General features: G+C 35.8%; 1 protein-coding gene across 1 annotated transcript; it reads left to right on the top strand.

Annotated features, from left to right (window-relative positions):
- The first annotated feature begins 5,098 nt into the window (after positions 1–5,098).
- On the top strand, positions 5,099–14,159 carry LOC131198126 (vomeronasal type-2 receptor 26-like). The gene is made up of 6 exons (XM_058182632.1): positions 5,099–5,250; positions 6,251–6,539; positions 6,859–7,710; positions 8,625–8,852; positions 10,201–10,327; positions 13,255–14,159. Exons 1-6 carry the CDS (start codon positions 5,099–5,101, stop codon positions 14,157–14,159), a joined length of 2,553 nt encoding a protein of 850 aa, XP_058038615.1.
- The last annotated feature ends 495 nt before the right edge of the window (positions 14,160–14,654 follow it).

Here is a 14,654-nt window from a genome sequence, read left to right as displayed (position 1 = left end):
TATATGACCTAAACTCTCCTATAATTATTTCTCTATTTTAGAAGTGTTTGTTTAAAGCTCTAGTAAATTTATCAGTGATTTTGAAGAGATGAAAATGTTCCAATGAGTTTCTGATACAGGAGTAAAGCTCAGTGAAATTATCCCTCATTTAGATTTAACTGAAAATCTGAGATATTACAAGGCCTTGATTCTCTTTAATTTTGCAGATTTGAATTGAGGATTACTTGGTTTGTTTTGTGGTGCTAAAATAATTACAATTTAATATGAAACAGAGAGAGGGGGGAAGACAGAGAGAAGCTAACAAATTATACCTATGCCAACTCAGTAAGCTCAAACTGCCCAAGGAACTGCTGATCCAGTTCTACAGAGGAATTATTGAGTCTGTCATTTGCACCTCTATAACTGTGTGGTTCGGTTCTGCAACCCAACAAGAAAAACACAGACTTCAGAGGATAATTAGAACTGCAGAAAAAATAATTGCTACCAACCTGCTTTCCATTGAGGACCTGTATACTGCACTAATCAAGAAGAGGGCCGTGAAAATATTTGCAGATCCCTCGCATCCTGGACATAAACTGTTTCAACTCCTACCCTCAAAACGATGCTATAGAGCACTGCAAACCAGAAAAACTAGACACAAGAACAGTTTTTTCCCAAAGGCCATCACTCTGCTAAACAAATAATTCCATCAACACTGTCAGACTATTTACTGAATCTGCACTACTATTAATCGTTTCATAGTTCCCATCACCAATCTCTTTCCACTTATGACTGTATGACTATAACTTGTTGCTGGCAATCCTTATGATTTATATTGATATATTGACCATCAATTGTGTTGTAAATGTTGTACCTTGATGAACGTATCTTTTCTTTTATGTACACTGAGAGCATATGCACCAAGACAAATTCCTTGTGTGTCTAATCACACTTGGCCAATAAAAAATTCTATTCTATTCTATTCTATTCTATTCTATTCTATTCTATTCTATTCTATTCTATTCTATTCTATTCTATTCTATTCTATTCTATATTTTCCATAGCCTAAAATAAGGAAGCATGAAAATGCTTGACTGTGTGTCATTTTTTGAAAGATGTAGGGTTATTTTTATAAAAAAAAAAAATGAATTGCCATTGTACTGAACAAATATAGCAAACCTTCTAATTCCAATGCTAATTTTAATTAGAAATTATTTGGTGAGTTTTCATTATAAAATCAAAGCCTGGTGAAATTTTCATTTATTAAATTGGAGAAACAAACCTATTAAGAGAAGATAAGTCTATTTAAGATTGCAACTTGGATTTTCAGGAAAAAATGATTCAAGTTATTTATTTTTAAAAAAACACCACAGGTGTTTTTTCCTAGTCTATAATGTTAAAGCATGAAAATGTGCTTTCTGTTCTGATACAAAAAAGGAGTAGTGGAAACTCCTCTAAAGTACACTAATTTTGCAGCGTTTTAGATGAGAGCATCAATGTTCTCACTGAAAAACATTTTTCAAATACAATCAAATGGTTTGTTTAGGACTTGTCATTTTCAGTACTTGTTGCACTTCCCAGAACCAATTAATGATGAGTACCGATATACCACTGCATTAAACAGAAATAGCAGGGATGAAAGATAATACAGCATCGCTAAGCTGTATTGCAGAAATTAACTTAAATTGTGTTGAACTATTGAAGCAAGTATCCTTGCCAAAAAATAAATAAATCATTTTTTTTGGAGTGATCCTCATTTCTTTAGGACTGTGCTGCAGTAAGGACCTGGCAAATAATGATAAGGAGCAAACACGACTGCACATATAACCAGTGGTGGGATTCAAATAATTTAACAACTGGTTCTGTGGCATAGCTAAGTGAGCATGGCTAGGAGGGTGTGGCTAGGTGGGCATGTGACTGGGTGGGCTTGGCCAATTTGACATCACTCACAGCAAGGTGGGGTGTCACCTTGCTGTGAGTGACGTCGAGTTGGCCATGCACACTCAGTCACATGGCCGATGCTGCAAAGGCAGGGTGATTTCCTCTGTACCTTTCTCCCCCTCCGTCCTTCAGCTGACAAAATAAAAGTGCATCTTAAGATTGCAACTGCCTGCTGAGCAGCCCGAACTGGGAAATGCATGGGTGGGGTGGAGGAGCAACCCTCCTTAACAGCAAGCTCCAAATTGCTGCTGCAAGCCTGGGTTTTATTTTGCAGTGTGTGGTGTGGTTGTTTTTTTTTTTTTTTTTTTTTTTGCCAGAAGCCCCTCAGAGATGCACTATTTTTTTATGGAAAATTTTCTGTGCCACCAAATCTTATGGTACCACGTTGTTGCAGTGCTGCTTGTTGCTGCTGCAGGTCATTGGGATTGCCCAAGTAAAGAACCACACCAGTTCAAGGCAACTGTGAGGAGCAAGAATGGAAGCTCAGGCACTTGCTCCCTAGCGGCCAACTTCCCGCTCTCTTACTCCTGTGCACGAAATGTCTTCCAGCCCTTCAAGATTGACTTTAAGAGTTCCCAAGTTTTAGACTTCTCTGCTGTTTATTGTGGCTTGCTTGGAAAGACTCCCATCCTTGCTTTTGTAGGCGAGAGACTGAGCAGTTGTTCTTTTATTCCCACTGCACACCAAAGCACCGTCTCCAACTCCTCCCTCCCCTACATTAATTTGTGCTAAGCCTCCCTCTTTGGAGCACTTTGGAATGATCCTCCTTTCTTTAAGACTGTGCTGCAGTAAAAGACCTGGCAAATAATGATTAGGAGCAAACATGACTGCACATATAACACTAACCAATCAGATTAACCAGATAGTTAAGTGAACTGTATTGGTGAAGTGACTTTTTATTTTGGAGGGATGGGATCTGTAGATTATCTCAATACGGACCAGCGCTTAAGAGAATTCATAAATTTCATTTAGTCCAGAATAAGGCTGGTTGAGCAATTTTGACACATAGTTTTCTCATGTTCTCATTACTACATTATAGTAATCCAAACAAGAGGTGGTTAGGATGTGGGTGAGTATAAGAAGAAAAGAAGGGACATAATGGGTGCACAACTCACATTTATTCAGAGGCTGTTCTGGACATAACAGTTACCTGTTCCCCAAGCAGAACTCACGAGTCAATGAGAATTCCCCCTATTGCACATCATGCCTGTCTGTGCAATGCAATCCTATACAGAACCAATAATTCTCCAAGAACTAAGGATCTCTGAACTTAAAACAATTCTCTCTTGCTTGGGTACAACTTTAATTTGTTGCTCCCCATCCAAATTTCAATCACCCACAAGCACAAAGAGAGGGTGGTTGTGGCAAAGCTTAACACAGATTGGTAGAGCTGTACCACAGAATAAAATACAGATGATACTTCAGTCCATGATGATGGATGATCTCACCCAATGGTTTCATGTAGATGTTTATTTATTTATTTATTTATTTATTTTGTCACAACAATATATATAAGTATCATACAAAAAGATTATATAGTATATAAACATATATATGAGTAAATATTAGGAGGTATAAGCATATATATATATATATATATATATATATATATATATATATATATATATATATATATATATATATATATATATATATATATATATGAATGAAGAAGAAAAGAAAAACAATAGGACAGGAACGGTAGGCACATTTGTGCTCTTATGCACGCCCCTTATGGTCCTCTTAGGAAAGGGGTGAGGTCAATAGTAGAAAGTTTTTGGTTAAAGTTTTTAGGATTATGGTCAGGTAAAGTGTTCCAAGCACTTATGATTCTGTTACAGAAGTCATATTTTCTGTTTAACAGGAAGGAGAGCGCACTGACCTCTGTGGGAACCTATATAACAGGGCTGGGAGTCAGACCTCTTGTTCCAATGAACACTAGTTTCAGAGGAAGTAAGTGACCAGTGTTTTCCTTTCACAATCTCCAGAGCCAGTCCATGGATATCAAGGACAGAAGCCCTGCCCATTTTCTGTTTCCACAAGTGACTACCAATAAGGCCATTTCCATTTCAGTCATATATTTAGGGCAGAATCTCAACTGAAATGGGTGTAGATAATCTATTTCATGCATGATCCTGTGAGAGGGAAGAGAAGGTTGGAGACAGGTTGACAATTCTTTGGAGTTGGAAAATGATTCTTATAGAGGGGCAAAGCATAGCATTATCTAATTTTCAACTTTGTTGAGACAAGTGAGGCTGTTACTGTCCTGTTCCAAGTCAGGCAGTTGAGGTCCTCTAGTACTCAGAGGCTCAGTGGACCAGGCTGGAGAGGAAGAAACTCTGACACAAAGCCAATGAGGCTCAGAGTCATGACTCTATCATCGACTCTATCATCGATAATCTCGGATTAGACTGCATTTTTCAATTCAAGATTGATGCACAAACTGGAGTGGGGATCCTCTACTAGTTACAGAGGAGATAGCAACAGTGGCTGGGGTTGAGTGATATAACTTGAGACTTTTAAGAAGTTTGGTTTTGAAATGAAATAACATCAGCTATTGCTATTACTCTATAAGTATTTTAAAAGTATTTTTAAAATGAGGATGATTGTCATATGTTTGGCCTGGTTTTTGAATCAATCACATATTCACTGATATTTTCTGTGCCTCACATTTCATTTCACAAACATATTCTTCAATATTTGAGGACTGTTTTGACAATTCAGCTCCATTGTTTGATTAATGGATAAAATTGGTGATAATATGTTTAGAATTGAGAAGCATATCTATAGTTCCATAAATGTAATGAGAAATGTAAACTTAAAGGTGACACTTATCTCCCCTCCTTTATAATTATCAAAAATATTATTATTAACTTTATTGCTTCTCAAAGCTCTGGTGAACAATTTATGCTTATTTGAAAGAATGAGCAGTAAGAGATGGTGGACAGTTTAAATTAAGGCATATGGGATTATTAGAATGATGTCTCAGAATGATTTTTATTCAAAGGTTCAGAACCAAATGGGAGTTATGTGAGGAACAGAGAGGTTTATTTCAAAATTGTTTATTCTTGGAGTCTTATAAGTATTACATGGAAATGATAGGAAACTTGTAAACTGGGCCATTATTTTTTTGATTCTCCTATTATTGCCTTATACATTTTATGAGGCTCAACCAATAATGTGTAGAATTCAAGATACTATCCCGATTGATCACAAATATTTTGAACCAGGTGACCTCATTATTGGTGGCATTACTTCATTGATCTTCATAAATAGAGTTGTAGAAAACTTTGAAGAGGCTCCCAAGAAATCTGCTGATGGTGAAATTCTGTAAGATATTATTAATTTCTTTCTAATATTGTATGAATCTATATAAAAATTCTTTTATAAATCTATTCTCTTAGTTAATTCTAATTTCTAAGAAAAGCAAGAGTGAAATTATGCGTTCCTTAAAAAAAGTGGGGGAAATAGGAATAATTATTCAGTCCTTCATGATTCTACCTGTTTCTGGGGATTACAGGATCAGCTTCTCAAACTGAATCTCAAAGCAAGTAAAATTGTATAACATTGGAATAATAGTATTAGTAGTAGTATAATAAGTAGTATATGTACTATTATTACTATTAGTATAATAGTCAGAGATGCAGCATATTTTACATCAATAAATAGAGCACCAATAAATAAATAAATAGGGCATAATATTATGTATGATGCCTCTCTTTGTGAGAATATAATTAGTAACATTTTATTCTGCTTTTGTGATTTTTTTAGAAATTCTGTTTTCACAATTATGTGTCGTTCTTACATTTATACTAATAAAGGCATTGCATCAAATAAATTTTGCTACTCTTGTTTTTATAGTAGGACAACTTTTAGATTTTGCTTAACAGACTTTAGCACATTGTGGGATATTTGAAGTGCTTATTAAACAACATTATAATTTAAAAATTTACAATGTATTTGCTACGCAATAATGGGGTGCTGTTAAGAATATATTTTGTCAATTCTGGAGAAGCTAGGTATTCCTCTAAGGAAATATAAAGGAAACCATCACCAAACTCCATATTATTTCTTTGATGTCTTTTAAATTACAACAAAATATTATTCTACCAAAAGAAAAATGTCTATTTTAATGTCTATTTTACTTGTATGGCAAATATTGTATAATCAAAATTGTTTAATGCACACACTTATGAAAAGTCAATAATCACTTACTTGAAAACTGAATGATAACCAATTTATCAGTTAACATTATTGTAACAGAGCTTAGTTTGACTGCCCTTTTTAAATGTAGAATTTCATTTGATTCAGCATCTGATTCCCATTGCAGAGCCCTAATCAAATATTATCAGCATATTTTGACCATGATATTTGTTGTGAAGAAGATCAATGAAGACTTCCAGCTCTTACCTAACATCACCTTGGGCTTCAGAATCTATGAGACTTATGGTGGAGAATACACATATCATGCCACAATGGAACTTTTCTCCAGTCAGAACCAATTTGTTCCCAACTACAAGTGTGGCATTCTGAACCAACTTGTATCAGTTGTCGGGACTCTTGATCCTGGTGTTTCTTTTGATATGGAAGATATTTTAGGCACTTTCAAAGTTCCACAGGTAAGATGTGTTGATGATGTTGTCTATACTTTGGTTTGCATTTTCAGATAGGGTTATGAAGATGTATTTATTTTCATATTCATTTTCTGTGAACTGTATTTAAGGATATGCATTTATCAAAGGATAAAACAATGTTATTCAGAGAATCATTCAGTTGTGCAATTAAAAGGGAATTCAATAATCATTTATCCAAACTACTCTTACAAGTATTGCATACACATAAATATTTTTTTGTGTAGACATTTTGGAGACATTTTGGAACTCTTTATTTGTAAAAGATACATATTGGTTTTGTTTATTTTTTTTATCATTTCTATAGCTCCTATATGGTCCTCTTCCAAGTATGGATGGTAAAACTGATATCCCCTTCTATTACCACATGATTCCAGGTGAAGACTTTTATCTTAGGGGGATTCTTCAGCTGCTAGTCCACTTCAGGTGGACCTGGGTTGGAATTCTTGTGAAAGGATATGGTGGAGAAAAATTTGAACAACTGATTTTTTCCTGGTTTTCTCTTCATGGTATCTGTATTGCTTTCTTAGAGAAGTTCAGGACAATTTATATCAGCAATGTGGATGATGGTCTGAAATGGTTTGTGGAGATATTTCATCGTTTCATTAACAGCAAAGCTAATGTTGTGATAATCAAAGATAAATATGTTTTAGAATTGAGATGGTTGTTATATCTGCCTGAAATAGAATTTGTTTCTATAAAGCCAAAAGGTAATGTGTGGATCATTGCTTCCCAAATGGGTCTTGCATCATATTTTTATCAGAAGAGCTGGGACATACAAGTTCTCCATGGTGCGTTGTCCTTTGCAGTTCACTCAAAAGAAGTTAAAGGATTTGAGCATTTTCTTGAGACAAGAAACCATTTCTCATTCTTTCCCCAAGATGGTTTCATTAAAGATGTATGGGAACAGGCATTTGGCTGTGTATTTCCAGACCCATCTGAGAATGATGATCCTGAGGGTATCTGCACTGGGAAAGAGAAACTGGAGAGTCTTCCTTGGGCCTTGTTTGAAATGATGATGACCAGTCATAGTTACAGCATATACAATGCAGTATATGCTGTGGCACATGCTTTACATGCCATACAAGTGGCTCAACAACCATACAAAAGAAGGTTGAGTGGCAGGAAACCTAATCTTCAGGATGTACAGCCATGGCAGGTAATTTTGAAGTAGTCAAATATTCTGGGAATGAGATGTCAATTGCCGATCAGAAATGACAATGTTTTGTGAATTGAAAGATAGGAATTTCAGATGTTCTTTCTTTATCCTTTTTTTTTTTTAAATGGGGAGATTGTTAATCTCAAGGTAGTTTCTTCCTTTCTTCCAAACTCTCTTCCCCTCTAAATTCTTTCCTGACCATTCTTCTACAATATATTCAAAATAATTTCTGCCAAAAACATTATCAGCCCCAAAGTCAAAGTCATGAATGCAGTTCTTCAATTTAAGTTGAGGAGCTGAAGAAGGAAAAAGAATGAGCAGTAGAGAGAAAGAAGAGGCAGAAGTTGAACAAGGGACTGGTTAAAAAGGGGAAAATTAGATTAGAATGATTAGAAGAAAAGAAGAAGATATTCCCTGAGATGAATGGGTGTTATATAGGCTCAAGTGCTTCAGATCTACCAACTCTCTGCCAAAATTGGTGAATTTTTCAGAATTAAATATCGTAGATTTATGGGGTCTTAGGGTGTGAGGCTAGATTTCTCTTATTATTAAATAATAAGTACAGTATCATCATTTTTTATTAATGGTGGCATATAAACTAATGTACCTGGAGGACCACTGGAACATACCAAATAAGAAATGTGTAAAGTGTTTAGAGTTTCACATACCTTAACTGTGCTCTCCCTCTTACTCTCTCTCCTCTATTCTTCTTTTAAAAAATAAGTAAAGTATCATCATTTTTGATTAATGGCATATAAACTAATGTTCTTGGAGGGCCACTGGAACATACCATATAAGAAGTAATCCTCTCGTGTGTAAACTGTTTAGAGTTTCACATACCTTAACTGTGCTCTCTCTCTTATTCTCTCTCCTCTATTCATTTTACAAATATTTTCAATTATTTCTAAATTCAGCTTCACTTCTTTCTGAAAAAAACTGCATTTAACAACAGCATTGGGGTTCAAATTTCTTTTGATGAGAAAGGAGAACTTGTTACCGGACTGGATATTGAGAACTGGGTCACATTCCCCAACCAGTCTGTTCTTCGAGTGAAAGTTGGGAAGCTGGATCCCTGGGCTGCTGGAGGCCTAATGTTCAACGTTCGTGATGAAGCTATCACTTGGCCCATGACTTTCATCCAAGTAAGTTCTGAATATAGGTGATTTTGTTTGGGATGATATATTTAGTCCTCACTTACCAACCATAGTTAGGACTGGCAACTCTACTGCAAAAATACATGCATAAGTCTTAAAGTAGCCAAGTTTGGAGATACCTTTCCTAGTGATATGAATTGGTTCCATTTGTGGCCATATAGTCCATATCAAGAATGTAATGGGAAATGTAATTGTATATTCATGTAGTAGTATGTTGTTTGTGACTAACGTTGCCTTCTAGTCTATTATCACAATGTCAGGTTGATTGGTTAGAACTCACCCGTCTGTCTGGATTTTGAAATATAATAGATACCTTAAAATTCTTATATGTAAAGGTCCTTTTTCAAGAGGCAGCTGGACTTTATTTGGGAGCGGGGGTGAAGACATTTTGTTTCTCATTCATGAAGCTTCTTCAGTTTTAAATGGGAATGAATTATCTGGATGAGAAGTGAAATGTCTTCAAAGAAAAACAAGTAAGTCCTGTTGCTTCTTGAAAAATTACCCTTGGGACAACCATGACTTGAATGATTGAGAATTTCCATAGCCATTTAACATTTTTATATACCATAACTTTCTGTGACATCGCCTATCTTGACTGAGGAAGGTCTAGCTTATATTCTATGCTTCCTGCACACAATGCCAGCTACTTGATTGTGCCATTCACCTGCATTCAGAACTTACTTGGTTGAAAGTCATGGGACAAGTGGTAGCTTCAATTGAAAATAAATACTGGTTTTTAGCAAAAATATTGTAAATTATGGTGAAATAATCACTGGATTTTATAAACATCTATTACTGTGGATCAATTGCTGAATGCATGAATTTAGTCATATGACAATAAGGGTTATTGTCATATGACTGCATATGGACTCCATAAGGATGGCTGTCAGTACTTTGAAATGGTTTACAAGCACCTTTTTGTGTGTCAGTCATAACTTTGAATGGACACTAAATGACTATCACAAATCAAGGACAGCCTGTATTTAAAATATCTAATTGCCCCAACTGTGAAAGGTTACATGTCCAGAAAGAAGACTTTGATTAACCTGAGTGCCAGGAAAATAATTCAGCACTGGACATACTTTAAGCATAAAATATTTCCCAGTTTAGAAGAAACAATTTGTGTAATCAGTAAAGTAAAACATAGAATGAAGATTGATTTTTATGGTGGTGGTGGTGGTGGTGGTGGTGGTGGTGATATGATAAAGAAAAAAATGGAGGTAGAATTAGCATTCATTATTTGCCAAATATTAAAAATCCAATGATTTTTCTATCTTCTTTTCCAAGTATCTGAGTGAATGCTAACATTTTCCTTTTTATTTCATTTATTGGATAGAAGATACCTATTTCAGTATGTACTGAGAGCTGCCTCCCTGGATATTTCAAAAGAAAGCAGGAGGGAAAGCCATTTTGCTGTTACGATTGCCATCCATGTCCCAAAGAGAAAATGTCAAGCCAGAAAGGTAAGAAGCTTCATGAATCAAGCTACATTATGATTCTACAGGAAGCTAAGTTGTATTTGTTGTAGTTGTATTCTTTCATCAGTTCACAGTGTGGTCTCCCCAAAAAATAATTGGAAGACCTCAGACAAAGAATTAAGAATTTAAAATTGGTTCTGGTTTAACAAACCTCCCCAAGCCATTAATATAATTGTAAAAATAATATTGAAAGTCCCAATTTCTGTTACATTGGGGTAAGCTTCTCATTTCTAAAACTGTGCATTTCTCTGTCTCTCATAATATCTATGCCAATTGGCAGAGATTAATTGTTTCAGTCAAGACAAAAAATACATCCCTTTTTTGGTACATCACCAGAGGATTGGGGTAATCCCCTTTACCCCCCAAGCAATCAGGTACCAATTTAGGCCTGGGAAGAATATTTTAGAGATTTATATACAGACCCCGACTGTGTAACCAAGGAGAGCCAAATTAGATTAGACCAAACTGCTTATTGGCCCCCTGTTACACCAGAAGAGATAGCCCGATTGATTGAGCCCTTAAGGCTAATAAGACACCAGGTGCTGATAATGTCCTGCCAGAAATAATCAAAAATAACATCAGTTGGTGGACACCACTTTTAGCATCGTTGTTTACAGATATAGACAAAACAGGCCATATGCCAAGAGATTGGGGATTAGCAATTATTATACCAATCTATAAAAAGGGTAATAGAAATGATCCTGGTAATTATAGACCCATTAGTTTGCTGTGTGTTATTAGTAAATTGTATGCTAAACACCTAAACTATAAACTCCAGGAGGGGTTATCAAGGGGGATAATCAAGGATGAACAAACCGGTTTTAGGGAAGGAAGATCTACGGTGGATCATATTCTGATATGCCACCATTTAGTGCAAAAATATACGCACACAAAAAAAATCTTCTCTCTACGTGGCCTTCCTTGATTTTAAGCAGGCCTTTGATTCATTATCCAGGAACACTTTATGGGAGAAACTAAATGCACTACAATTGATAAACACCTCTTTCTCATACAAAAATTGTATGCCAACTCCACCTTGAAAGTGAGGTGTAATCCTCAAGGGATTTTAACCGGCCCAGTAAGGGTTCAAAAAGGGGTATGGCAGGGCTGCATCTTGTCCGCTTCCCTTTTTAACTTTTATTTTAATCCCCTAATTGATTTTTTACGGAATCCTGATCTACACCTTCCTAATATAGCACAGCGTAAAATCCCGATTCTCTGTATGCCAATGATGCTGCTATTATACCACAAACTCCGATAGGATAGAAGAGAGCAATTAGGATAACACTTGGCTTCTGCAGACAGAATAAGTTGGTCCTTAATTTTGATAAATCAAAAATTTTAGTTTTTGCTAAAAGACCAAGACAATACTCTTGGAAAATTGAAGGACGCAGATTGGAACAGGTTAGGACATTTAGATATCTAGGGGTGGTCTTCCACTTGCAAGGAACATGGAAGGCACACCTGGAGCAGCCAATAGGTCCTCAAATGCTATTAAACACTTCTTTTATACAAGCAGAGGTCAATTAGTATCTGCTGCTTTAAAACTTTTTGAGGCCAAAACATTGGTGCAGATTCTTTATGGGGCACAGGCAGGAATCCTTGTAAAGAAAAACTTGCTAGAAACTATACAAACCAAATTCCTGCAAGCCATCTTAACTGCACCCAAAGGAACTCCAAATGCCTATTTAAGAATTGAGACAGGTATGTCCCAAATTCAGGTAAGAGCCTGAAAGATGATGATCATCTATTGGCTAAAGATTCATTTCTTTCCAGAGGGACTGTCCCTGCTAGTGCTGATAGAACTTCCCCTCCCCCTGGAAACAGGCAATAGATCACAAGCTGGACTCTTATGGGCTCTCACCGATATTCTTAATGTCCCTAGACTTTGACAAGCAAGTGGTAATTGAAAGAATGAGGGACATGGGGTTCCAAGAAAAATTAAAAAGGTTGTCTTTCCATAGTAGGAACAAAATCAAATAGTGTGTGTGGGAATCAGCAGGATATCTGAATGATCTGATCTCCCCAAAACAAAGAATACCTTTCTTCAGAGCCAGATTTAATATTCTCCCCTCAGCACTTCTCCAGGGTAGATATAAGAAAACACCAATAGCAGAACAGGTATGTATATGTGGTAAAGGAGAAGTCGAAGATATCTCACATGTCATGTTGTACTGTGAGTTATACAGAGTATGTAGATCAATATATATTCTCCCCTTACTAGAGAGATTGCCAGGGAGGACAGACGACATTTATGTAGACTTTCTCCTCCAAAACTCAAATCTGGCTACTACACGTACAATGGCAAAATTTTGTGTCGCTGCAATGTCCACAAGAAAAAAATTGGTTACTGAATTATAGATGTCAACTGACGCCAACTTTTTGGAGATATATATAACAGTTATGGGAAAAATACATTTACTCACATACCTGACGGTTCTAAATGTATGTAAATTAGGAAGGGACCCTATTGGTTGAGATCATATATTTTAATCTTAGGAATGGTACTAGACATGATTGATGTTGGTAGTATTTTAATTTTAAGTTATATAACAGATAACTGGTTTTTATCATAGATTTTATTTGATATGTATTATTTTATTCTTGATTTTTTAATTGTATATTTACTGAGTGTTTTTTTATTTGTTCTGGCCTATGGCTGTAATAAACTTACTTACTAGTTCAATGCACACAACTGAACATTAATAAATTACTAATATTAAATAGAAATCCTTAAAAAAGAATGTTAAAATACAAACACTAAAAAGTCAGATTGGCAATGCCAGTGTCAATCTTGCTTTTAAGAAGGCAAATCAAAAGCCTCTGTCATAATAATAGTCATAAAATATTGTCAGAACTCAAATAGAAATTTAAATATTTATGTATTTAATACCGATATATTTAAATTCCAGACATGGATGACTGTTCCAAATGTCCAGAAGATCAATATCCAAACAAGGTCCAGGATTTGTGTCTTCCAAAAAGAATATCATTCTTATCCTATGAGGAACCAATGGGAATAAGTCTAGTCATTCTGACACTTTTTCTTTCTTTCTGCACACTTGCAGTGCTAGCAACATTTTTGAAGTATCACCATACTCCCATCGTCAAGGCCAACAATCAAAATCTTACCTATGTTTTACTCGTATCCCTCCTCCTCTGCTTTCTTTGCTCATTGCAGTTCCTTGTTGCACCTGGATATATAATATGTTTTTTTCGACAAATTAGCTTTGGCATCATCTTCTCAGTGGCTGTGTCTTCTGTGCTGGCAAAAACCATCACTGTGGTCCTGGCTTTCATGGCCACCAAGCCAGGATCCAGGATGAGGAACTGGGTGGGAAGAGGACTGGCCACCTCCATTGTTCTTTCTGGTTCCCTGATTCAAGCATCCATCTGTACAGTGTGGCTGTTCACATATCCCCCTTTCCCTGACATTGACATTCATTCAGAAATTGAGGAAATCATACTCCAGTGCAATGAAGGCTCATCTACCATGTTCTACTGTGTCCTTGGCTACATGGGCTTTTTGGCAGCTGCCAGTTTCACAGTAGCCTTTTTCTCCAGGAATCTCCCCAGCAGTTTCAATGAGGCCAAATGTCTCACATTCAGCATGCTGATCTTCTGCAGTGTGTGGCTCTCTTTTGTTCCATCCTACCTGAGCACCAAAGGCAAATACATGGTGGCTGTGGAGGTTTTCTCCATTTTGGCCTCCAGTGCAGGGTTGCTGGTCTGCATATATTTCCCCAAATGTTACATAATTCTTTTTAGACCAGAGCTAAACAACAGGGAGCAACTCATCAAGAGAAGAAATTTGTAATATATGACCTAAACCATTCTATAATTATGTCTCTATTTTAGAAGTGTTTGTTTAAAGTTCTAGTAAATTTATCAGTGATTTTGAAGATACGAAAATGTTCCAATGAGTTTCTGATACAGGAGTAAAGCTCAATGAAATTATCCCTCATTTAGGTTTAACTAAAAAACTGAGATTTTATTATTTTATTTTTATTTTTTTTATTTTTTTTATTTTATTAGACTTTTATACCGCCCTTCTCCCGAAGGACTCAGGGCGGTGTACAGCCGAAATAAAATACAGAGTATATACAATTAAAAGAAATTAAAAGAAACTATTAATAAATGGCCGATAATTTAAAAAATTTAAAAAATTTACAAATGTTTAAAATCTCTAAAACCCCAATTTAAAATCAACTATTTATGCCAGTCCTGCTTGAGTAAATAAGTATGTTTTTAGCTCACGACGGAAGGTCCGAAGATCAGGAACTTGACATAAGCCAGGGGGGAGTTTGTTCCA

The sequence above is a fragment of the Ahaetulla prasina genome, chromosome 4, assembly GCF_028640845.1.
Source record: "Ahaetulla prasina isolate Xishuangbanna chromosome 4, ASM2864084v1, whole genome shotgun sequence".
Taxonomy (NCBI): domain Eukaryota; kingdom Metazoa; phylum Chordata; class Lepidosauria; order Squamata; family Colubridae; genus Ahaetulla; species Ahaetulla prasina.
This window is presented reverse-complemented; position numbering and strand designations above follow the sequence as displayed.

Bases quoted from the DNA above. Each gene is read 5' to 3' on its own strand.
- LOC131198126 (XM_058182632.1), top strand. From the start codon at position 5,099: ATGTGTAGAATTCAAGATACTATCCCGATTGATCACAAATATTTTGAA. The intron at 7,711-8,624 runs GTAATTTTGAAG...TTCTAAATTCAG, and splicing joins AGGATGTACAGCCATGGCAG to CTTCACTTCTTTCTGAAAAA. The intron at 8,853-10,200 runs GTAAGTTCTGAA...TTTATTGGATAG, and splicing joins GGCCCATGACTTTCATCCAA to AAGATACCTATTTCAGTATG.